Here is a 27,360-nt window from a genome sequence, read left to right as displayed (position 1 = left end):
TAAGGATCAGGAGTGATTAAGGTTGAGGGTTTAAACTTATTATAGGTAGAAGATATGATAAGGCAATGAGTTTTCTCAGTATTAAGTTTTAATTTAAATGAATTTGCCCAAGTACCCATGGTGTGTAATCCAAGCTTAATTTCATTGGAGATTTCAGAAACCATTTCTGAATGGAATGTAGATAGTGACATCATCAGCAGAGAAGAACGGGTTAAGGCCAAGTTTGGATAGGGACTTGGCCAAAGGAATCAGCATTATGTTGAAGAGTGTAGGGGAAAGAGGGGAGCCTTGAGGGACACCACAGTCAGCTTTCCATGGCGGTGATAAGATTGAGTTGGATTTAACTTAGTAAGTTCTGGAGGTTAAAAAGCCCTTCAACCATCTTAATACATTACCGCTAGTCCCGAAGTAATCAAGAAGTTGTATGAGGATTTTATGATTCAACATATCAAAAGCACTGAATAATATAATGGCAGAAGAGTGTAGTTAATTTCTGGTTGCTTCTATTTCTCATCCCCGCTCCCCGTATCACCACCACATTTCTTTTCAAGAATGGATCCTCTCCACTTAGCCCAAATATCCCCCCTCCCACTCTGTAATGCCTGCCTCTACCACCTACACTGACCATCCTATGAACAGCCACCTGGAACCTCATTCCATAAGGTAACAGGACACTAAAAAAAAAAAAAAAAAAAGAGAAATCTTGAAAGGCTACTGTTGAAATCCTGCCCCCTCAACCCTTGTCCAGCTGGCAAGCAGAGGCCTTATTGAAGGGTCAACTAAATTTGTAAACTTGTTTCTTGTGGAAATCTTTTTTGGGATATTGCCAGGTATTTGTGACCTGGATTGGCCACTGTTGGAAACAGGATGCTGGACTTGATGGACCTTTGGTCTGTCCCAGTATGGCAATACTTATGTAAACACCACCAAAACAGGCTATGCAGCTGCCTCTACTGAAAAAGAGTTCCATCAAGCAGAGCAAGCTTGAAAACTACTGGCCTCTACAAGAGAAAAAAAAATGGCTAGACCGTGTCAGTCTGGCTTCAGACCTGGGTATGCAACAAAGACAGTTCTCATATTCCCACTTGATGATCTCCACAGGACTCATGACAGAAGATACACCTCAATACTAGTGCTGCTGGATTTCTTGGCAGCCTTCAACACTATTATGTTTGCACAGCTGGTGGAAGGAGGCTATTGGTGGTACGATATTTGCATGGTTTTCAAATCCTGTCTGTCACACAGACAATAGTTAGTTGTGTTCAGCAATACAACATAACCACCTTTGGCCCTGAACTATGGGGTACCACAGCACAGGGCTGTCATCTATTTTATTTATTATCTACTGTGTCTGAAGTTTCTAGCCGAGCTGCTTCGTTTGATAGATACACAGTAACATTCTCCCTGCAAAAACTGCACTGGCTACCAGTATCACAGGGCTAAATTTAAGGCCCTCTGAGTACCTGAAGAATAAATTAACCCTTCACACACATTTAAGGCCTCTAAGATCCTCTCAAAGAGCATCACTAACAGTATAATCAACAAAGGAACTCATGGTATGTCACACCTACCAGCAAGCCTTTTCAGGAGTAGCCCCTGCTCTCTGGAACTCTGTCCTAGAGGGGCCATGACTAATTCAAGGCTATCTCTACTTCAGGAACCAGGTGAAAGCCTGGCTCTTTTCCCAAGCCAAGTTTACATCCTTGCTGCACAACCCATAACTAAGACAGGTTCAACATATCTTACTTATCTATCTATATCTATAGCTATCTATATAGCTATATAGCTATATAGCTATATAGCTAGCTAGATAGATAGATAGATAGATAGATAGATAGATAGATAGATAGATAGATAGATAAGTAAGATATGTTGAACCTGTCTTAGTTATGGGTTGTGCAGCAAGGATGTAAACTTGGCTTGGGAAAAGAGCCAGGCTTTCACCTGGTTCCTGAAGTAGAGATAGCCTTGAATTAGTTATGGCCCCTCTAGGACAGAGTTCCAGAGAGCAGGGGCTACTCCTGAAAAGGCTTGCTGGTAGGTGTGACATACCATATATAATTTGTCTTCAGTCTAGTCACCCACTTATTTATCCAGATCCCCTTTTCTCTTACTCATCTTGTCTATTAAGATGTTACACTGTATTGTGCTGATGTTGTAACATATCTATGTTATCATGTCTATTATGGTATATTGTTTATAGTCTGCTGACATCATATTTCTGTTATATAAATGTTCTAATGTGCTGTTTTAACATGCATATTTCTGACACTATCATATTATTACTAGGATTATATTTATTTCCAACTTTACCTCAATTTTTGACTGTGTTTTATGCTGACATTTAGTCATATTACTATTTTTATACCATTAGCACAATGTATTGTTTATATCAAGGTTTACTTGTTTTAGTAACTCCTAATAAATAAATAAAAATTCTCTCATGCTGGTCCCAAGTCTATCTGGTTGCAATCTCATACCACAACCATTTGTTTTAGGACAGTGTTTCCCAAAGTTGCCCTAGAGTACTCCTCTAGAGGAGAAGAAAGGTGGGGATTGGGAGGATGATAGAACATTTAAATATATCAAAGGTATAAATAAGGCAAAATATGCAAAACCTTATCAGAGGAAAGAATGCTCTAGAATACAAATTCCTTTGTTTCAACACTGAGAATAGATGCTGTCACTACGATTGACTACTATAATCTCTGCATTGTTTGCTGTTTCTACAGCAAAAAGCTTGTATTTGAAAGAGCTTATCATATAGATCTTTTCAGCATTATAAGGTGATCATATTTTTTGTTCACCTCATACAAGTACACTTGCAGGTTTATTTTCGAAAGAGAAGGGCACCCATCCTTCGACACAAATCACAAGATGGGCGTCCTTCTCCCAGGGTTGCCCAAATCGGCATAATCAAAAGCCGATTTTGGGCGTCATCAACTGCTTTCTGTCATAGGGACGACCAAAGTTCACGGGGGCATGTCGGAAGCATAGCGAAGGCGGGACTGGGGCATGCTTAACACATGGGTGTCCTCGGCCGATAATGGAAAAAAGAAGGGTATCCCTGACGAACACTTGGCTGACTTTACTTGGTCCATTTTTTCTTGCGACCAAGCCTCAAAAAGGTGCCCAAACTGACCAGATGACCACCAGAGGGAATCGGGGATGACCTCCCCTTATTCCCCCAGTAGTCACTAACCCTCTCCCACCCTAAAAAAAAAAAAAAAACTTTAAAAATATTTTTTGCCAGCCTCTATGCCAGTCTTAAATGTCATACCCAGCTCCCTGACAGCAGTATGCAGGTCCCTGGAGCAGTTTTAGTGGGTGCAGTGCACTTCAGGCAGGCGGACCCAGGCCCATCCCCTTCCTACCTGTTACACTTGTGGTGGTAAATGTGAGCCCTTCAAAACCCACCAGAAACCTACTGTACCCATATTTAGGTGCCCCCCTTCACCCCTTATGGCTATGGTAGTTGTGTACAGTTGTGGGGAGTTTTTTTTTTTTGGGGGGGGGTTGGGGGTCTCAGCACCCAAGGTAAGAGAGCTATGCACTTGGGAGCAATTTATGAAGTCCACTGCAGTGTCCCCTAGGGTGTCCAGTTGGTGTCTTGGCATGTCAGGAGGACCAGTGCACTATGAATGCTGGCTCCTCCCATGACCAGAGGGCTTGGATTTGGTCGTTTCTGAGATGGGCATCCTCGGTTTCCATTATCGCCATAAACCGGGGACAACCATCTCTAAGGACGACCATCTCTAAGGTCGACCTAAATGGTGAGATTTGGGCATCCCCGATCATATTATCGAAATGAAAGATGGGCGCTGTTGAGAATTCAGGGGTCCCAAGCTCCCTCCCCAAGAAGGCTAGGGTGACCTTAATCTGACTCCATCCCTAAATAGCCCTAGAACTGGGGCAATCAGGGGGTTGTGAAGTTCTAAGAGGAGTTGCTACTGAGAGAGACACTAGAGCTAAGGAAAAGGTACCAGCCTTATGACAAACTGGAACCAGATTACAAGTTATACAATGCAGTGAGAGATAGCTGCTGGATGCAACAAAAGCATTTATACTTACAGCCTTTCATCATTAAGTTAAGCCCACAAATCATCATTTGGAATAAGGATTTTATTTGCACAACAGACTTTAATCAGGTACATTCAGCAGATAGATTCTGGGTACAACCGGACAGAGCTTCGCCGTCTGAGATAAGCGTTGGGGCGGATACCAAAGCTATGGCAAATTGTCCCCTCTTTTATACACAAACTCTCCATAGAAGTCTATGGTGAGGTACCTAGCTCTCGATTTCTGAGATGATACTTTCCCACACAGTCTTATCAGCATGTTTTGGGAAGCTTTGAGATAACAGTTCCACATCTGTCTGTGTCGCAATACTTTTCACACCATCTTAAGAACTCTGTATAACCTCTGTAGCCTTCTATACAAAACTAATAGACTCCATTTTGTTCATCTGATTTAAAGTGACAGTTGTACCAGTTTGTGTCAGGATTCATTGTTCAGACCTGCTTTTTACAGATTCTCAAATATTAAATCACTTTCTTGTTGTTTGGCCTAGTCAGTACTTCTTCAGTTATTTTAGGCTGCATAGCTTTACCTATCACTATTCCAGTGGCAGATCTAAAGCCAGGCCATATATTAACAGCGCCCATCTTGTTTAGATAATACGGGTTTCCCCGCCCCTTCGCAGGGACGTCCTGAGAAGACATCCTCAGGAAAACTTGGGTGCCCCATTCGATTATGCCCCTCTTGGTGTGTTGTTAGGACTCATAATGTAGGCAATTTAGCAAAACAAAAAACACAAACTGAGTTGAGTCCACTGTATGTAATCAGACTAGCTCGTCAAGAGATTTGTACACTTAAATTTATGTGAATAGATGCCAATAAAAGAACTTCTTTTTGTAAAGACACTTCTGGTTGCACTCTGGTCTCTTTTGGCCATCTCCATTGCCTTTCTGTTGTATTTCAATGTTTGTTCCTAGAATACTGGTTACATTACATTTTATATTACATGGCATTTGTATCCCACACATATCATTAAAGTTGAGTGTGGCTTACAAGAGAATAAACTGGGCCAATTCCAGAAACAAGTACAGATCATTAAAAGCTAATTAATTCAAACTCAAATATTTTCTAAATAAAAAAAGTTTAACAACTTTTGAAATGCTGCATAGATTGCATTCAAATTTCTATAGGTATAGCTCATTCTAATGACTGGCCACCAAATATGCAAATGAAGCAGCAAAAAATCTCTTACAAACCACCTTTTTTTGGATCTGGGTACTGAAGAATTAAAAAACCATCTGGGATACAGGACTAACATTTCTAGCCAATAATCGAATTAGACTTGACATATTAGCAAGTGTTTCACCATACACATTTAGAAAAACCAAGCAACAAAGTTTAAAAACAACACGTGCATGTACTGGTAGCCAGTGCAATTGTAACAACAATGGTGTGGCTCTATCATACTTGGATACCTTAAATATTAATTGTGCAGTCGTATTTAACAGAATTTGACATTTCTTTACAATCATATCTGTATAGCCCATATAAATAATTTTGCATAATCCATTGAATGTGCAAATCAGTCTTAACAACTCTGGCTTAAAATTTGATCTTATATGACATAGCTTCCATAATACTCTACAAGCTACAGCCTTTTACCTGGCTCTTCAAATATAAGACACTTGTCAAAGATTACCCTAAAGATTTTAAGGAAAGATTCCAATGGAAAGTTAATATGATCAATAAACTTTTCTCATTCTACATATTGTATGTACTGCTGAAGACTATGAACTTAGTTTTGTCAATATATTATCCTCAGAGTCGTAGTAGCGACAACAGTCGACAGAAGGCCTTCAAAAGGAATGAAAACTGTTATATCATCTGCACACATTGAAATTTTAAAACCCAAACCAGCTTCTTACCCAGAGGTGCCATAATTATGGTAAAAAGAATGGAGGATGAGGGCAAGCCCTGAGGGACTCAACAATTTGGGCTTCATTCAGTGGAATAAGATCCTTTCGTTTTAACTTTATAACTTCTACTAGTCAGAAAACATTTAAACCTCTCTTGGGAAACCGCCAGCCAGTTGGGTTTTCAGAATATCCAAAATAAATAAGCACAAGATATACAGTGGTGGAAATAAGTATTTGATCCCTTGCTGATTTTGTAAGCTTGCCCACTGACAAAGACATGAGCAGCCCATAATTGAAGGGTAGGTTATTGGTAACAGTGAGAGATAGCACATCACAAATTAAATCCGGAAAATCACATTGTGGAAAGTATATGAATTTATTTGCATTCTGCAGAGGGAAATAAGTATTTAATCCCTCTGGCAAACAAGACCTAATACTTGGTGGCAAAACCCTTGTTGGCAAGCACAGCGGTCAGACGTCTTCTGTAGTTGATGATGAGGTTTGCACACATGTCAGGAGGAATTTTGGTCCACTCCTCTTTGCAGATCATCTCTAAATCATTAAGAGTTCTGGGCTGTCGCTTGGCAACTCGCAGCTTCAGCTCCCTCCATAAGTTTTCAATGGGATTAAGGTCTGGTGACTGGCTAGGCCACTCCATGACCCTAATGTGCTTCTTCCTGAGCCACTCCTTTGTTGCCTTGGCTGTATGTTTTGGGTCATTGTCGTGCTGGAAGACCCAGCCACGACCCATTTTTAAGGCCCTGGCGGAGGGAAGGAGGTTGTCACTCAGAATTGTACGGTACATGGCCCCATCCATTCTCCCATTGATGCGGTGAAGTAGTCCTGTGCCCTTAGCAGAGAAACACCCCCAAAACATAACATTTCCACCTCCATGCTTGACAGTGGGGACGGTGTTCTTTGGGTCATAGGCAGCATTTCTCTTCCTCCAAACACGGCGAGTTGAGTTCATGCCAAAGAGCTCAATTTTTGTCTCATCTGACCACAGCACCTTCTCCCAATCACTCTCGGCATCATCCAGGTGTTCACTGGCAAACTTCAGACGGGCCGTCACATGTGCCTTCCGGAGCAGGGGGACCTTGCGGGCACTGCAGGATTGCAATCCGTTATGTCGTAATGTGTTACCAATGGTTTTCGTGGTGACAGTGGTCCCAGCTGCCTTGAGATCATTGACAAGTTCCCCCCTTGTAGTTGTAGGCTGATTTCTAACCTTCCTCATGATCAAGGATACCCCACGAGGTGAGATTTTGCGTGGAGCCCCAGATCTTTGTCGATTGACAGTTATTTTGTACTTCTTCCATTTTCTTACTATGGCACCAACAGTTGTCTCCTTCTCGCCCAGCGTCTTACTGATGGTTTTGTAGCCCATTCCAGCCTTGTGCAGGTGTATGATCTTGTCCCTGACATCCTTAGACAGCTCCTTGCTCTTGGCCATTTTGTAGAGGTTAGAGTCTGACTGATTCACTGAGTCTGTGGACAGGTGTCTTTCATACAGGTGACCATTGCCGACAGCTGTCTGTCATGCAGGTAACGAGTTGATTTGGAGCATCTACCTGGTCTGTAGGGGCCAGATCTCTTACTGGTTGGTGGGGGATCAAATACTTATTTCCCTCTGCAGAATGCAAATAAATTCATATACTTTCCACAATGTGATTTTCCGGATTTAATTTGTGATGTGCTATCTCTCACTGTTACCAATAACCTACCCTTCAATTATGGGCTGCTCATGTCTTTGTCAGTGGGCAAACTTACAAAATCAGCAAGGGATCAAATACTTATTTCCACCACTGTATTTGCATGCAATGTATCTCAGTGTAGAGATCCTGAAAACTTGACTGGCTTGGATTTCCCTAGTACAGATTTAGAACTAACTCTTCCAGAGCATTCCTTTCTATGAGGATTTTTTCTTCTGCCTTATTTATACCTTTGAGGTATTTCAGCATCTCTATTATATCATTCTCCCAATCTCCACATCTCCTCTCCTCTGAAGTATACATACTTAGTGCCCCTTTTACAAAGGCGTGCTAGCATTTTTAATGCGCGCTAAAAATTAGCATGTGCTAAACACTATGAACCCATTATATTCCTATGGGCATCTTAGCGTTTATTGCACATGAGTTATCACGTGCTAAAAACACTAGCTTGCCTTTGAAGACCCCCTTAGGTCCTTAATTATGAACCTATATGGTCTCAACTCAATCATTTTGGTAGCCTCTCTCCAGAATAGTTTAGGAATCTACTGGTAAGCAGCACGGGTATTAACTTGAGATTTTTCCTCTTGAAAAGAACCCCTTTAAAAACATTTCAATAAACTCTACAGAAACCACAAGTACAATTAAGAGCCTAAAAACATATACATTTTGATTATCAGTGTTGAACATTGTGCTGTTTGAAGAATTGTGATTTAGCAGTTAACTATAAATTCTTTTTCACTTTTTAGTGTGGAACTGGATTTTAAGCAGCAAGAAGACAAACTACAGCCAGTTCTGAGAAAACTCCATCCCATTGAGGAAACTCAGGTTGCACCTTTGCCTTACCCCCAGGACAGTTACTCTGCAACTCCCAAGCAAAAATCCAAAACAGAAACAAAAAAGCATGGAAGATGGAAACTTTGGTTTCTTTAAATTCATTAGCTTTGGAGCTAAAGGCCTTTGACACCCATTTGCAATTTTACTATTTGAAAAGGGGATCTTGGTAAAATGCTCGTGGTTAGCAGCAATTGTAACCCATCACCAATGAGCAGCACTCAGTTCTTACTACACATACCAAAAAGGCTTATGTACTAATTTACAGAAGGATGGCATGAAACTAAACCTTGACTGATTTTACGTGCAGTTTGCCAACATGAAATGTAAAATTTGAAGGTAAACTTATGTGGTCAAAGACAGCAAGCAAAACATTTTTCCCAGTTCCACAAATTTCATAATTGCACCTATTAATGTTGGGCTGTTAATCTATACACAGCTGAGATTTACAATTATTTTCAAGCTATACATAAATATATGTGTGTGTGTGTATTTTATATCAGACACATATATAATAGTAGAAGAAAAAAAGTCTTAGGTTTGCAAGGGATTCTTCAGTTTTATAGTTTATTTTGCAGTGAGCAGAGAATGCGTGCAATTTTCAGCACATAAGATTCTGGAGAAAGCACAATTTTTCAAAATGGTCAGAGACCATGAACACTCTCTATGATATGACTAAGTGTATTTGCTATAAGAGTTAAAATAAGTGATTACATCTCAGTGCCATGCTGACACGTCTAATTTATTCTCATCTTTATCACCAGGAACTATGACATGCTTTAGTGCTCATTTCTAAAGGGCCAGCAGCCAGAAACAACCCAAAGCCAGGAAAGGCCTTTAATCACTGCAAGTTGACAGGGTCAACGCTATGGGATACTTGGCTTTCTTAGATCTCATTGTTAATCTTTTGGTCCCCAAATGCCAAAATGCTGATTTTTTTTTTTTTTAAAGGGTCTGGCATATTCTTCGAGAAAAATGTAGATAATTTGGTAGATTGCTAGCATAGTTCTGCCTCCTCTTAATGTTTTGTAATTCCCTCTGAAAAATGCTACAAGGGGCCAGTAATCTTATTAATAGAAGTATGCTTTATAATAAAAGGTCAGGGGTACATAGCAATTTCAATTAAATATGACTAAACTTCAATAATGGATTTTGAACGCAATTCAATGTAATTTACATTTCATATGCTATATTAATAAATTCAGTTATATGGGGGGGGGGGTTGTGAATCAATAGTTTCTAGATTTTTTTACATAGAGAAAGCTGACGTTTAATAGAATTATATCTTTTTTTGTTAAATACTGCAGTGTAAATTAAGCTTTGAACTTATTTATTTTTCACTCATTTCTTTGCACAATTACAATTGTCTTTTTAAGGAAAAAAAAATCAAAACTGAATCTATGATGTTATTGTCTCATAATAGAGAAACTTAGCAATCCTCTTTCTACTTTCCAGAATAAAGGGCTTTATTCAGCTATACTTTATATATGCATTTGCCTGTAAAAATAGATTTGGTACATTCAGAAGGCTTGTATAAAGTGTTACTGAATAGCACCCAAAGTAATTTAAAACATCAAGTTTTTATGACAAAACCAAAAAAAAAAATTATATATATATACAAAAACAAAAAGAGAAACGGTTAACAAGGTATTCTGGCTCTTCAATTTCACATCCCGAAGTAAAAGGAACAGATTGTGAATTATGAGCCACCAGCTGCAAAAGGGTCTCTCTTAGTCAAGTCACTCAAAAGGAGGTCACACATTTCCATCAGAGAACTGTAAGTTTTCTAGTGGTGGGGATGCACACGTTTTGACATACATTACAAAATTCATATGGTACCATCACGGGGAACAGCCACATACTAATCTGCCCAATAGTTGGCATCTCTGCGATCCTACATTTGTTTTGACATCTCACAGTACAAAGCCCACATATTCTGTTCAGTGTAGTACTAATGATTTCACAGAGAAAACATTTTGGTTTAATATGATGAAACTGCATAGTGCAAACTTTATTTCATGAAGACATCTAGGAAAATTAAACTATGATTAGTTAAAATAGTTGCATATATTTGCTTTCATGAAAAAAAAAACCCCATATCGTAATACAAGAGGGCTACAAATCCTTGTATCTAAAATATAAATAAATATTTTTATGAATGAAAAGGTAAGAACAGAACGTGATCCCTGTGCCAAGAAGGAAGTGCAATTGTTTTATGTGAAAAATAAGTGATTCATGTCTTTTATACTATTTTTAATTAAAGTTTCAAAACTGTTTACAATGAGTTATCTAAACTTTTGTTTTGGAAAAGAAAATGAGCGCACTATTTTTTTTTCTTTATTTTTATTCATGAAACTACATCTTAATGCATTCCAATCAATCCCTGGAGTCAACGGCTGTAAAAAGTCATAAGTGTAAGGCACAGTAGGAAACAGTCTCTAGAGGCTAAAACCTGAAGTCTAACTTTTAAAAGGATCATATGTTTGGGAGACTTCTCTGAAGAATGGGACAGATCGAGCAAGAGGCACACTGCTACAGTAAACATGTTCCTCATACGGTTTCATTTCATTTATTAGAATTTCTATTCCACTATTATCCATAGTGGATTACAAACAAGCAAACATAATAAAAAAGTAACACAAAATTAAAAAAAAACAACTACATAGATACAACAATACAGCTGAATTCACCATCAGTCTTATAATCACAACTACATAATTCAGACATCTGCTTGCATAACAGTTATTTAAATGCTGCCAAATTCCTCTGCATTCTGAGATCCCATTCTATGGGTGCAGCAATGGAAAAAAAAATCCTCCTCCTTGTGTACTGAAGTCGAAAAAGCCAAAAATCAGGCATTCCCAGTAAACAGAAGTCCATCTAGCCCTGTACCAGTGTAGACCACTCTGCCAGATATTGAAGATGCAGTAATACAAAATTGCTGGTGAGGGTTTTTTTTTTTTTACTTTTGGACCTGCCTATCCTGCTCCTATCCATCCTGAAGTAGTGAGATCAGAAGCCGCCTCTGCTGGTAAGTGAACATTGCTTCACTGGGAGATTTGGTGCAATACAACTTGGACAGAAGCTTGGTAGATAAAATCTATTGGATCCTTTTACTGAAATGTGGTAACGTTTTGTGCTTACTGAGTAAGTTAAGTTCAAAGCCTGTGCAGTGACTTTTGGGACCTTTCCCTGCATTTTCCCATATAGTTACCACACAGAAACAAAATGTGGAAATATGCATATAAAATGTATCTGAACTAAGTTACAGTGTATTAACTGCAATGCACAGTTCACACTCATTTCTTGCCCTGTACTAGATTATGCAATTAGCAGCTGTATTAGCATGTGCTGCCATGCATTAGCAGCCAGGCATACTAATTCAGGTGCTAATTGCTTAGCAGGTTAGGAAAAGGGCCCCTATATTTTAATTTGAATGAAAAGTATTAGTGATGACAAAGGAACAGACAGGCTGCTGTGTGTTTTTTTTTCCCCATCCTTCCTCCATGACCCCAAGATCATTACTTAATTTATAGTCTGTAATCACACTTAAGAGGAAAGTTTTTCATAGTAACTAATATTTAGATGAAATAGAGATTCAACCTATGAGTTTTGTGGCTTGGAAAATTGTGGCAAAGCCTGAAGGTGCATAGAGACTATAAATTGAATTGTACAAGTTTCGGGGCCCGTTTACTAAGCCGCAGTAAAAAGTGGTCTGCTCTAGTTTTGGTATGTGAAATTGGCACGCGCTGGGCCATTTTTTTTTTTAACCACAGCAGGAAAAATGCCTTTTTTAAAATGAGGCAGTAAATGGCTGTGCGCTAATATTAAAATTTGCACGTGGTTATTTACTGCGTCCTTACTTCCACCTATTTAGAAGGTGGTAAGGGCTCTTGTGCTATTTGTATAGTAATGAGGCAGTGCATGTCAAAGTGGCCATGCTGCAGATTATTGCAGGAACAGCCCTGCGGTAGAGAACAGAAAATTATTTTCTACCACAGGAAACTGCACGCACCAACTTTGGAACTAAAAGGGCCCCCTTGTCCCTTACAATACTTAACAGTCCCCTAGAGGTTTTTGAAATCCTTGTGCATTTATTCCCTCCCTACCCAACTCCTATCCACCTAAATCACAATATTTTTCATTTACAGGCTATTCCCAATGAATGGAAAAGGGGAAAGGGGATGGAATTTGATATACTGCCTTTCTGTGGTTACAATCAAAGTTGTTTACATATCATATAGAGGACAAAAAGAGGGAGATGTTTGACAACTGTTAATTTGTGATTTAAATAATGAATGATGTGAGCCTGATCTAATAAATAATTGTAGTTCTCTTACTAGTCATTGACAAATCAACATAATATACAACAAATTAATTTGAAAAACTTTATATTAGATGTCCCCTACTCCCTTAAGAACTTTAAATACCTAACAAATAAATAAATATAAGAATGAAGATAGCAACCTAGCACTGAACAGGGACTATTCAGTGGTTTGACCTACAGTGGTGGAAATAAGTATTTGATCCCTTGCTGATTTTGTAAGTTTGCCCACTGACAAAGACATGAGCAGCCCATAATTGAAGGGTAGGTTATTGGTAACAGTGAGAGATAGCACATCACAAATTAAATCCGGAAAATCACATTGTGGAAAGTATATGAATTTATTTGCATTCTGCAGAGGGAAATAAGTATTTGATCCCCCACCAACCAGTAAGAGATCTGGCCCCTACAGACCAGGTAGATGCTCCAAATCAACTCGTTACCTGCATGACAGACAGCTGTCGGCAATGGTCACCTGTATGAAAGACACCTGTCCACAGACTCAGTGAATCAGTCAGACTCTAACCTCTACAAAATGGCCAAGAGCAAGGAGCTGTCTAAGGATGTCAGGGACAAGATCATACACCTGCACAAGGCTGGAATGGGCTACAAAACCATCAGTAAGACGCTGGGCGAGAAGGAGACAACTGTTGGTGCCATAGTAAGAAAATGGAAGAAGTACAAAATGACTGTCAATCGACAAAGATCTGGGGCTCCACGCAAAATCTCACCTCGTGGGGTATCCTTGATCATGAGGAAGGTTAGAAATCAGCCTACAACTACAAGGGGGGAACTTGTCAATGATCTCAAGGCAGCTGGGACCACTGTCACCACGAAAACCATTGGTAACACATTACGACATAACAGATTGCAATCCTGCAGTGCCCGCAAGGTCCCCCTGCTCCGGAAGGCACATGTGACGGCCCGTCTGAAGTTTGCCAGTGAACACCTGGATGATGCCGAGAGTGATTGGGAGAAGGTGCTGTGGTCAGATGAGACAAAAATTGAGCTCTTTGGCATGAACTCAACTCGCCGTGTTTGGAGGAAGAGAAATGCTGCCTATGACCCAAAGAACACCGTCCCCACTGTCAAGCATGGAGGTGGAAATGTTATGTTTTGGGGGTGTTTCTCTGCTAAGGGCACAGGACTACTTCACCGCATCAATGGGAGAATGGATGGGGCCATGTACCGTACAATTCTGAGTGACAACCTCCTTCCCTCCGCCAGGGCCTTAAAAATGGGTCGTGGCTGGGTCTTCCAGCACGACAATGACCCAAAACATACAGCCAAGGCAACAAAGGAGTGGCTCAGGAAGAAGCACATTAGGGTCATGGAGTGGCCTAGCCAGTCACCAGACCTTAATCCCATTGAAAACTTATGGAGGGAGCTGAAGCTGCGAGTTGCCAAGCGACAGCCCAGAACTCTTAATGATTTAGAGATGATCTGCAAAGAGGAGTGGACCAAAATTCCTCCTGACATGTGTGCAAACCTCATCATCAACTACAGAAGACGTCTGACCGCTGTGCTTGCCAACAAGGGTTTTGCCACCAAGTATTAGGTCTTGTTTGCCAGAGGGATTAAATACTTATTTCCCTCTGCAGAATGCAAATAAATTCATATACTTTCCACAATGTGATTTTCCGGATTTAATTTGTGATGTGCTATCTCTCACTGTTACCAATAACCTACCCTTCAATTATGGGCTGCTCATGTCTTTGTCAGTGGGCAAACTTACAAAATCAGCAAGGGATCAAATACTTATTTCCCCCACTGTAAATGCCACATGTATGATTATCAACCAGTTGAGAGGTTGTGATATGTATACTTAGAGCAAAGAGCTCCTGATTCTCAGAGAACTCCTCCAGTCTCTGAAGATTAAAGTAGCAGACTTGGAGGAGTTGAGGAAGACAGAGGAGTATATAGAGGCAACCTTCAAGGATATAGTATAGAAGTCCCACCTCCAATCCAGCAGCTTCTGTGCTGCCTTGGAGGAGAAAGGTCATCTGGAAGGAGAATATCAATATTTTAAAATGGCCCCATGTTCACTGAGATTCTGCCAAACACTCAAGAACTTGTGTACATCCCTTGACAAGAAACAAAGAAACATAGAACAAGGAACAGTTTTATGGTTTCCACTTTATCAGAGTAATACCTGTAAATAACTACCTACAGTTGTTTCCCCATCAATGGATGTAAACGATTTTGTAATTTGAAAAGCAATAATGATATACTTAATAGACATTGTGAACAGACTAATTTGGATGTCTCTTTTCTGACCTAGATGTCTTATGCAAAATGTGTATTTGAATAGCAAAATTTTCTAGTACATTAACACCAAGATTATTATGTGTAAGTGCTTGGTAACAGTGAACTATCATTCTTTAGAAAAAGGTTCATACATTTTAGGAAGAGTGGTTTGGAGGCTGCACTAGGCATTGAGGGTTGTCCTTAGTAGCCCTTCCCACCCGAGCCTACCTCATTGTACTTAACAGGAGAGGCAAGAGCAAGTTTTCCCTTATATAGCAGACAGGCTCCATCTGGTGCATTCCCAGGATGCACCGTGCAGCACAGGGCGCTGCCATTTTTCAAGATGTTGACACCTAAGGAAGGAGTGAATGAACAATGCTCCTACCTCTCCTGTTAGATATGGCAGGGTGGGCTGGAAGTAGAGTCAGAGGTGGGAGGGGCCACTAGACACCAAGGAATTTTTTTTGTTTGATTGAGGAAAGTATGTTGGGTCGGAGGGAGGGAGGGGTAGGCCACTAGACTATCAGGGAAACCTTTAAATTGTGGGTTATGGGGTCAGGTTAAGCTAGGTTGAGGAGGGAAAGCAGTCTCTAAACAGAATTGTAGGTTCGGAAGGGAGGAGTATGTTTTGGGTTTGTTAGTTTTTTTTTTTTAAATCTCACCCTTCCTGTCAGTGCCTGAACCAATCGCTGCTCAGGCAATGACATGAAAGGTGACATTTATCAATAAGCAGCACGATTTCAGTGAGGCAGAAATTTGCATGTTCATTGATTATATAATACTGCAGTATTTTTCATTTGGTATTTTGCAGTCGAGCTGAGGCTCTACCTCACGGCTTGCTGCATCCCCCCTGAGACTGCTATTGCCTTGGCCCAGGAATCTGAACAAGATTCTACTAAATTCAATTCTTTAGAGTCTATGATGAGTGAAGTACAAGAACTTGCAGGAGCACTTGTGAAAGGATAAGAACTCTGTATCCCGGAAAGTAGAATATTTTGAAAACCAATTAAGAAGAAACAATCTGTGTTTTTTTGAAATTTTCCAAGTCCCCAATAATATCATAAATCCACTTGGGGAGGAAACTTTTATGGAAATACTTAAAATATCTACAGCAGCTCTTCTACTGATGATTGTTTGAGCCCAGTATATTCCTGGGAAAGGTTCTGGTCTAATGGGTGACCAGGAGAGAATTGTTCCTAATGTGCAAGTTATACGTTCCGTGAAATTTTCATTAGAAATTTTAATACAAAGAATGATTTTTTTTTAATTTTTTTATGATTTTCAAAAAATAAATGACAAGTTTCAGTATACATTGTCAAGGCAATACAGCAATATTAACATAAAATGGAAATATAAGGGCTACTTCCCATAACATCAGAAAAAAAGAAAATTTATAATTACTACTTCCCTAGCATCAAGAAAATATAGGTTGCTTCCTCAGACCACTAACGGGGGGGGGGGGGGGGGGGGGGGCCTCATACGTATTACAGAAGATTTTTATTTATCATATAATCATACAAAACAAGGCTTAATGCTACCCCCCAATCTTATTCTTTTGGCTTCACTTGCTTTGAATCTAGAAAGGATTTTAAATGGTCTGGGGAGAAGAAAACGTATTTTGTTAATCCTAAGTGGACTATACACTTGCAAGTGTAGGCCAAAAAGAAAGTTCCACCCAAACCTAGGGTTTTCTGTTTCATTTCAAGAAAAATTTTTCTTCTTAGCTGTGTGGATTTAGTAACATCGGAGAAAATCCAAATCTTCGCCCCAGCAAATAACAGACAAATTCCTTAAGTATAGTTTTTAAAACTGCGTTCAAATCTTGTTCAAAGACGAACGACACTAAAAGCGTCACTCTCTCAGTTATATTTTCCATGGATTGTTCTAATATTGCAGATAAATCATTGAGATCCAAACTCTTATCTACTATAATAAAACTCACCCTCAACGTTCTGAGGACACTGACGTCAGTGAAGCCAAGCCCTGACTTCCTTCAAAAATGTTCGAAGGTTCGTGGTGGTGAAGCCACTAAAATTGCTCCGGGCCCCGCCCTCGAGGGCGGAGCAATGGCAGAACAACGAACGGGTTGGCAGGGAGGCGGAGAGGGGGTGGGACATCGCTCCGGGCCCCGCTCTCGCGTCAAACCTCATGACATTGGGGGCGGAGCAATGGCAGAACAACGAAGGGGTTGGCCAGGGAGGGGGGGGGGTGTTGGCGACGAAAACCTTGCTAGCGCCTGTTTCATTTGCTCTGAAACGGGCCTCTTTTACTAGTCTTCTATAATTCCTTCGTCTTCCTTCTCCTTACTTTTCCGTTGAGGCAAATAAAAAATCTTATTTATCGGGGGAAATTCTTCAGGTGGCATCTTTAAAATCTCATTCAGATATCTTTTAAACATCTCTAAAGGCAAAGTTCCGGGAGATTTTGGGAAATTCATAATTCTTAGATTGGAAATTTTCAATTTGTTCAATTTTATTATGAAGAATAATTTTATCTTTTACTGCAGCTACTTTAAATTCACAAAGCTTATCTACTTCTTGCTGCAAGGTTTTAACTCTTGTTGAAAACTCATCTTTCACCGTTTCGAATATACCTTGTACGTCTCCAAATCTAGAGGCTAAACCTTTTACCGCACCTTGAGATTCTTGTATAGAGGTATCCATTTTCTTCAACATAAGACATATCCTTTCTAAGTTCACCTCCTTACATTTTCCTGAGTCTCCAGATAAGTCTGGGGACTGTAACTCCAGAGGCTTGTACAGCATGTCAGGATCCCGACCAGGGGGCTCACTCTTAGCACTTCCGGCGGAGCTCGCTTCTCCCTTCCTTAGTGCTGTCTCTGCAGGACATGGAGGCACCTTCGAAGCTGGGGGGAGGGGGATAAAGATATTTTGTTTTCCCGTAGACATTCCCCTTCTCTGGTCGTCTCTACTGTGGGAGCCTTCACCCTCGTTCCTGATTGGGGGCCTCTGGTCAGGAAGCGCTTCAGAGTTGGCTGAAGTGGTGACGAGGATGAGGTAGGCGGGATTCCCACTCTCGTCGAACCTTTCCTTTTCGTATGTGGCATCTGGGCAACAAAATGCAAACTTTCTAAAGGTAAAATGCAGCGAAAAGGGATCAGAGTTCTCAGAGCGTCTCACAACACGACCGAGTGCACCGCCATCTTGACATGCTCCCCCCCCCCCCCTTACAAAGAATGGTTTTAGTAGTGACATTTGCCCTCAAGCTAGATTGCAAAACATTTTGCAACTATTTTCACATTATTGAGCAGTTTATAGGCTCAACAATATACATTTTTCCTGACTTATCTAGAGATGCACCAAGCGTCTTTGGCCTTGCAGCCAAGGGTTTTAGCTCTGGAAGCCAATTTTGCACTGAAATTTCCTTGTGTTTATATGATAATGTTTGAAGGTAAAAATGTTTCCTTTTTTCTTTTGTTCTAAACAGCTATTAGATTTTATTTCTGTCAAGGAGGAATTGAAGGTACTTGAATAAATTCTTAGAGTTTGATAGTTATTGTTAAAAGGAAGCACGCATTAAAAAGGAGCTGGTGGTGTTGCTTACTTATTTGTTATTGTCCTTTGTAACTTTTTTTTGTTACATTTGTACCCCGCGCTTTCCCACTCATGGCAGGCTCAATGCGGCTTACATGGGGCAATGGAGGGTTAAGTGACTTGCTCAGAGTCACAAGGAGCTGCCTGTGCCTGAAGTGGGAATCAAACTCAGTTCCTCAGTTCCCCAGGACCAAAGTCCACCACCCTAACCATTAGGCCACTCTTCCACTGCTATTTTTCTATATTTGGATTCAGTTTTCTCTCATTTGTGGTCTAATGCTAATATTTTCCTTTTTTTAATTGCTTGTGACAAAGAAAACAAGCAATACCATTGATTATTGATGTGATCGTTATAAAACATCTAAAATAACAAAAAATGAAAATGTTTAAATGAAGGCTCACATAAATGGGGCATTATAATCAAACAAATAATTAATCTTTGCCTTCAAATCCAAAATGCATACAAAACAGTCCCAATGAATACTCCTACCCATGAAAACAATAATATTGACAATGAAGTTCACATCAATCTATTCACTTATCATTTTAATTGCACCTTTGACATAGCACTTTTATCCACTCCAGTATTGTACTCCACATGTTATTCCTATGACTTCAAATGTGATTCATATGGCTCCAACCTGTCCACAAATATGATTTCACCCAATACGGAAGAATCTTGTAAACTTTAACAAAAGGAGTGGCACCAACAACAAAAAGCAGATCACTAAAGAACACGTAGGTTCTATATAAGAACTACTACTACTACCTCCCCTTTATCCATATATTTACACCTTAAAAAAAATGTATAGCAGGTTTCTGAGGTATGACTCCCCTTGCCTAAATCTATGTTTTTGTACCATTAAACAATGCCTATGTATATGTTATATAACTTTCTTCTTCATGATAATATCTACCATTTTGCCTGGCAGTAACATCAGGCTCATCAGTCTACAATTTCCTGGATCATCTCTGGTGCCCTTTTTAAAAACTGGGTTACACTGGCCACCCTCCATTCTTTAGGTACCATTCTTGATTTTAAAGTTAGGTTAATAAACCTGCAATTTCATTTTATAGCTCTGTCAGTACTCTGGTATATACCATCTGGTCCAGGTGATTTGTTACTTTTTAGTTTGTCAGTTTGCCCTACTATATCTTCTAGGTTTCACAGGAGATGTTTCAGTTCCCCTTACTCATCATCATTAAAGACCATTTCGGCATCTTCTCCCATATCTTTCTCAATGAAGACTGAAGCAAATACTTTATTCACTCTCACTAAGGGGGGAATTCATCAAGCAGTGTTAGGACCTTTGCTCAGGCGTTAGGGTCTTAATGCACATTAAGGGAATTAATGCAAATTAAATGCTGAGAAGCCCATAGATATAAAATTGGCTTCTTAACATTTAGGCACTAATTACTTTAATGCGTGTTAAGGCCCTAATGCTCTTTGATGAATTCCCTCCTTAGTGGTTCTTTCATCCTAACTGATTCTCTTACCAACTTATTACTTCAAATGTACCCAAGAACCTTTTAGTTACGTATTTTTACCTCTTAGGCAAGCTTCTTTTCAAAATGTCCCTTTTACCTTCCATATGGAACGCTATGGAACGCATTGCTGCACAGCTTAAAAATGATTTACGAATTAATGAACTTCCGCAAACTACTGAAGACCCATCTCTTTAACAAGGCATACCACAAGGATCAACCAATGTGAATATACACAACTCCTCCACTTATATATTCAGAACTGTCTTAAAATTTCTGCTTGCTATACTACTACCATGTCTTATCATTATCATGTTGCCCAAGATCCTTCTGCAATACTAAATGTCTATTTTCTAATATATTTCCACTATTCATGATTATTGTAAGCCACATTGAGCTTGCAAAGAGATGGGAAAATGTGGGGTACAAATGCAATAAATAAAATAAATAAATATCAGTGTTTTGCACATAACTTATTCTGTTTCCTATTATCTTCATTTGGATCATTTTTCCATTTTGTGATGGATGTTCTTTTAGCTATAATATTTATTTATTGCATTTGTATCCCACATTTTCCCACCTCTTTGCAGGCTCAATGTGGCTTACAATAAATCATGGATAGTGGAAGTAAGAAGAGAATAGATAATTGGTATTACAGAAAGATTTTGGGTTGCATGGTAATGGGATACATGATAGTAATATAACAAAAGGCATTATTAAACATTTGCTTTGCTTTTTAACCATGCATTCATTTCTATCTAACCCCTGTTCCTCTATCTCATCTGTCTATATATTCCACCTCTATTTACATACTATGCTATTAAGATGTTTTAATGTGTATAGTGCTAACACTGTAAGAAGCATACTATGCCATAATATTTACTGTTACTTAAATATTTTTACTGTTGCTAATTGTCTATGGCCTATATCCAGATCATTTTTGCTTACAGTGCTCTGGGTGAATTTCTGCAGAAAAGGGGGTTAACAAATCCTAATAAATAAATAAAATACAGGCGCTGGCATCATGGCCACACTTAATGCCACCTGCATGCTAACTCTCAATGCTGGTCATGCCCAATTGCCACCCTATCAACGCTATGCAGCTAGCGTGAGAGTTTTACCATGCTGGCTTTTTCAGTGAGCAGCAGCCATTAGTATATATCTGCACTAACACCTGCATTAGCTGCTTTGCACAACTTGGTAAGCATTCCCCTAAATGCCTTTATAAAATAGTTATTTAGGGGAATGCTTACCAAGTTGATCTAAGCAATATGCTACAAAAAATTACCCTCTATGTGTACATGATATACATACATTTTAAAATATAGTACATCTCAATTCCACCCAATTTTCTCCAAAATTATGCCTCTAGAATTACCTTTGGCCAGATCATGTAAAAATAGGTGCAGTCTTTCAGTGAACCTATTTTTAAGCATGTGTAATCCCTTTTCTGCACATGAAACAATCTTTACATATAGACAAAGTTACTTTTTTTTATAGTGCTACTGGATATACACAACACTGTTTAATGGCACACAGTATTCAGGTACAGTATGTCCCTGCTCTAAAAAAAAAGCTACAGTCTAGGGGCCCTGTTTACTAAGGTACGTTAGCGTTTTTAATGCGCCTACAATTAGCGTGTGAGTTGTGTAGACACCTATAGGGATATTGTAGACATGTACATGGTTAACGCACATTAAAGATGTTAACGCACCTATAACGTGGCTTAGTAAACAAGGCCCTAAATGTGTACCTGTGGTTTTGGGAGATAAGGTGACTTGCCCAAAATTGCAAGGGGTGTCAGTGGTAAAACTAAGATTTGAACTCTGGCTTCCCTAATTCTCTGACCATTGCTCTAACCATTAGGCCACTTCCTCTTCCACTTCATGTTCAATTTAACCACAAATGCTTTTTGGCTGAAAGATAGGGCAACTACTGCAATATAAATTCAATCTATGCAAAAATAAGAAAATTAATCCAAAAGCCATTGTATGCAGCCGTCAAAATAAGCTGGAGTTTGAACTATTTTAAAGATAATACATATTTAAAAAGCAAATTAGAGAGTAAACCTAAGTTGACAGTTGTCTCTTCATCTCTGTATTAAATGATAGCCTATGATTAATATTGATAAGAATAAAGTTTTTTTGAACATATAGGGTTCTGTTTACTAATGTGAATATTAACACATTAATTCAAGTGACGTGCATTGTTCATAAATAGATCCATGGAGAACATTAGGGCTTGCTTTATTTAATGTACAGTAATATGGATTCACACACATTAGCTAGTTAATGCATGTAATTTTGAAATCAAGGAACAGGGCTATACAATAAATTTCATTAACAATAACAACAACAACAATAAGAATGTACCACTGTAGTCCACACAAGGAAAAAGACAATTGTGATATAAATACAGTAAATCACAATTTTCTTTTTCCTGTGTGGATTACAGTGGTACATTCTTATTGTTAATGGAATTTATTGTATATCCCTGTTCCTTGCTTTCAAAATTACATGGGGGGAGGGAAGTGGGCAGGGAAGTTCGGTTATCCTTAGCAAAACTGTCTCAACCTTCTGATTTTGAAAGAAAACAGAAAAAAAAAGACTAGCTCAAGGTGGATTAAACTCAAGTAATATGTAAAATAAAAGGAAAAATGTTTAATATGATAATATTCCTGTTAGAAAAAACAAACTAAATCCCCTGTTTACTAAGCCTTGCGCTTAGCGGCTGTTGTGGGCTAATGCCAACACAGCCCATTCACTTTGAATGGGCAGTGTCGGCATTAATAAAGAGGGGGTAAACTTCCTGTACTCTACTCTTTCCTGTACTGTGATAAGTGTCTGATTGAGCAAGAAACTGAGTAACCGGCACATTTTTTTTCTTGTATGCTCCAAGAATTCATAGTAATCATTTCCATACGTGATCACATATGGAAACGCAAGGAAAAAGGAAGCCCTACAGGTATAGCTCTAGGCTTCAGTTATAAGAAAGATTTCCTTATCAACTGAGTAGGTTTGGCCACGTCAGAAAACAATATAATAGTCTTATCTACCAAAAGGCAAATGTTTCTCTTATTAAATTATGCTTTTAGTACAGTCATCTTCTGCTCCTCAGATTGAAAAGTAATCAAATTAGCTCTCTTAGAAATCAAATCTAGTGAAGATTCTAAAAATTTAGAGGCATCCAAACTATCATGAGAATTAATCAAGTCTAACTCCCCCTTCATTAAACATCCTAGAGCCTCTTAGCAAATAATAAATATTCCCAATAACCACTATAAGCTTAGATAAATGTATTTAAAAGATGTCTTATGATGGCAAAACATTAGCATCGTTGAAGCAGACTGTGTTATTAACCGGGGGATATGGGAGCTCCTGTATCAGGCAGCCATCCAGGACTGTGATGTCTCTTTCTTTATCGAGTGCGCACTTTCAATTTCTTATGTATTCTTTATCAAGTGCCATCAATTCATGACACCACTGTAGGGAATTTTACAGAGCCAACAGAATTAGATAAAATACGTAACAGGAAAAGCAAAACACTCACATACAGCAATAATACCATGTCTTAAATAGTGACAGCCTGATTGGAAACAGTAGTAATGGACAAAACTTGGAAAACAAAGTAAAGGGGGATCTGTGGTGATTATGCCGGCTGGCATAATATCTACTCTGATCAATGTTCTCATCTAAATTCTTAATGCAACATTGCTAACAGCTAAGGAAAAAGTTAATGCATAAATCTAAATCTGATGCTGATCCATGAAGCTATACATATTAATTGTCAGTTGACTTGAATCCTACTACTTTATTGACACTGACAAAATGAATCATTATTGATTCATTACTATGAGGTCTTTTCAGAAAAGCACTGAATTAGACGCACCCCTTGGAAAGAATTGCGTTGCTGAATTTATTAACTCGGAATCTAATGAAATATTCACACTTACACTCAAGTTCATAGTGTTTTTCTTTAAGACAGTGTTGCTAAATTATAATATATTGCAGGAGAAATCAACTCCTGGAGTGCTGTAAGAGCTTCAGGATATCCATAATGAACATGTATTTGCATTCAGTGGAGGTAGAATACGCAAATGCATCTCATGCATGTTCATCCTGGATATCTTAAAAGACCGACGTTTGCTGCATTCGAGGCCTGGTGTTGCCTACCAGTGATGTTAGCATCTCATTATCAACTGAAGAAAAGATTATTACAAAAATCTACTAATGAATGGCATATGTGAACACACAAGTGCTATATATTCTACTCACACATTATTATTACTTTGGCCTAGCAGTTTTTCTGTTGAGTTTTTAGCTCAAACATATACAGCCTCTATTAGTCTGGCTCCATGAGCCTTCTGTCAGAGTTACCCAGAGTGCTTTTATTTATTTATTTATTTATTAATTGCTTTTGGTTCATTTTTCCACAATTTATATCCACCTCCTGAACCACTCAGCCCAGCATTTACAGCAACAATCAGTGGTTAGAAGCCTGTGCATCAGGGCTCCTTCTAGAACTCAACAATCATGAGTACTGAATCTAGCCACTAAGTTCCCGCTAAGGTCCCCCCCCCCCCCCCCCCCCCCCCCCCCCCACCCACACACACACACACACTTCAGGGATGTGAACATTTCCCCTGCAGCATCCCTATCACCGGCCTACCTGAAGAACAAAAACCTTAAAGTGGAACCAAGCCCAGTTCCTTTGCCTAGCACTCCACAGCCACTAAGCCCCTAATTATACTCTGAGCATTGTTTTAATGGCATTTTTAAAAACTATACTTAAACTAGAAAAGCCCACTAATGCTACTTTGAAAGTGCTTTTTACCTAGTATTTAACCTGTTTAAAGCAGACTATGATCTCTTATGAATCATATGATGCCAGATAACTAAAGTATTTTTGAAAAAAACTTCCATTTGCATTTTAATAATGTACCAGTGAAAGACTACAAAATAGTGAATGATACCAAACTCAAACGTACCAGCCTAGTGGTTAAAGAGGCTGATGTCATGGTCTTACTGAGATTCCGGACCTCAGGACTGCACAGCTGACAGATGCCTTTGCTGCTTGTGTGTGTGGGTCCTGGTACAAGCCTTGCTCCTTGTGTGAATGGGTTCCAGTACTAGCTTTGCTTCATGTATGAGTGGGCTTCAGTCCAGCGTTTAGCTTCTTGTGTGAATGGGATTCTTATTGCCATCTGTGCTTTATTTCTGGCTGCCTGCAGCTCCTACTCTACTCTACTTGTGTTGAGTCAATACCCTTGTGCCTTATTGTGGGACTGCCTTCCAGAACCCGAAGGCCTACTAGAGCCGATCCCTTTTTACCCTTGTCCAGTCCCAATAGGAGTCAGTCTATAGTAGGCCTTCACTATGAAAAAAAGGGTTCATTATCTGGAAACATAACAGCTAAGAACAAAAGAAGCCACAGACTAAATCCTGTTTCTTACAATGATGCTCTCTGTGACCTTGGGCAAGTTCCATCACATTCCATTGCCTCAGGTACAGATTAGGCTAAGTCCACTTGGAAAGGGAATTAACTTGTGTAGCTGCTTGTAACTCACACTGAGTTTCAGATTTGGAAAGACACTTAATTAAATATAAAATCCAAATTCAATCCTACATGGTGCTGGTCCAGTGAACTTCAGAAAAGGCTGAAAATCTACTGTATTTCCATTGCAGCCTATTACTTTTGATTTTGAAGAAAACTATTTCATTTTGGAATCAACTGAATTGTTAAAGATCACTATCAGTCATTCGGTTGATCTTAGATTGTACGTTTTTACAACTTGTTTTAATGGTTAATCTTCTCAATGTGCAAAGTTATGCACATTGAGGATAGGGAAAGGAGATGGGATTTGATATACTGCCTTTCTGTGGTTATAATCAAAGTGGTTTACATATTCTATACAGGCACTGATTTTGTACCTGGGCAATAGAGGGCTAAGTGACTTGCCCAGAGTCTTAAGGAGCTACAGTAGGAATTGAGCCCAGTGACCCAGGCTTGCAGGCAACTGCACTAACCATTAGGCTACTCCTCCACTCCTAGGCTATTCTTCCACATTAGGAATAACTCAAGTGATGTTTATAACTCAAGTGATGTTTGGTTTCACATTAGGAGTCACCACCGAAGAAAAGGATCTAGGTGTCATTGTGGCCAATATATTGAAATCTTCTGTTCAGTGTGTAGCAATGTTCAAAAAGGAAAAAGAATGTTGGGAATTATTAGGAAAGGAATACAGAATAAAACCAAATATCAGAATGTCTTTGATAATGGTAGACATTATTATGGTACAGAATATACAGTGGGGGAAATAAGTATTTGATCCCTTGCTGATTTTGTAAGTTTGCCCACTGACAAAGACATGAGCAGCCCATAATTGAAGGGTAGGTTATTGGTAACAGTGAGAGATAGCACATCACAAATTAAATCCGGAAAATCACATTGTGGAAAGTATATGAATTTATTTGCATTCTGCAGAGGGAAATAAGTATTTGATCCCCCACCAACCAGTAAGAGATCTGGCCCCTACAGACCAGGTAGATGCTCCAAATCAACTCGTTACCTGCATGACAGACAGCTGTCGGCAATGGTCACCTGTATGAAAGACACCTGTCCACAGACTCAGTGAATCAGTCAGACTCTAACCTCTACAAAATGGCCAAGAGCAAGGAGCTGTCTAAGGATGTCAGGGACAAGATCATACACCTGCACAAGGCTGGAATGGGCTACAAAACCATCAGTAAGACGCTGGGCGAGAAGGAGACAACTGTTGGTGCCATAGTAAGAAAATGGAAGAAGTACAAAATGACTGTCAATCGACAAAGATCTGGGGCTCCACGCAAAATCTCACCTCGTGGGGTATCCTTGATCATAAGGAAGGTTAGAAATCAGCCTACAACTACAAGGGGGAAACTTGTCAATGATCTCAAGGCAGCTGGGACCACTGTCACCACGAAAACCATTGGTAACACATTACGACATAACGGATTGCAATCCTGCAGTGCCCGCAAGGTCCCCCTGCTCCGGAAGGCACATGTGACGGCCCGTCTGAAGTTTGCCAGTGAACACCTGGATGATGCCGAGAGTGATTGGGAGAAGGTGCTGTGGTCAGATGAGACAAAAATTGAGCTCTTTGGCATGAACTCAACTCGCCGTGTTTGGAGGAAGAGAAATGCTGCCTATGACCCAAAGAACACCGTCCCCACTGTCAAGCATGGAGGTGGAAATGTTATGTTTTGGGGGTGTTTCTCTGCTAAGGGCACAGGACT

The 27,360-nt window shown here is 39.5% G+C and overlaps 2 protein-coding genes across 2 annotated transcripts in view; one reads left to right on the top strand and one right to left on the bottom strand.

Moving 5' to 3' along the window:
* The window catches only part of INSYN2A (inhibitory synaptic factor 2A), a 98,128-nt gene extending 89,553 nt beyond the window's left edge, over positions 1–8,575 (top strand). Inside the window, exon 3 of the mRNA XM_030202954.1 lies at positions 8,392–8,575. Within this exon, the coding sequence (XP_030058814.1) occupies positions 8,392–8,575 (184 nt within the window). The remainder of the gene's footprint in view (positions 1–8,391) is intronic.
* Positions 1–27,360, bottom strand: part of DOCK1 (dedicator of cytokinesis 1) — a 906,712-nt gene that overhangs the window by 511,234 nt on the left and 368,118 nt on the right. The window lies entirely within an intron of this gene.

This window comes from Microcaecilia unicolor, chromosome 5 (genome assembly GCF_901765095.1).
Source record: "Microcaecilia unicolor chromosome 5, aMicUni1.1, whole genome shotgun sequence".
Taxonomy (NCBI): domain Eukaryota; kingdom Metazoa; phylum Chordata; class Amphibia; order Gymnophiona; family Siphonopidae; genus Microcaecilia; species Microcaecilia unicolor.
The sequence above is the reverse complement of the archived record's forward strand: the minus strand, read 5'-3'. Positions and strand labels throughout refer to the sequence as shown.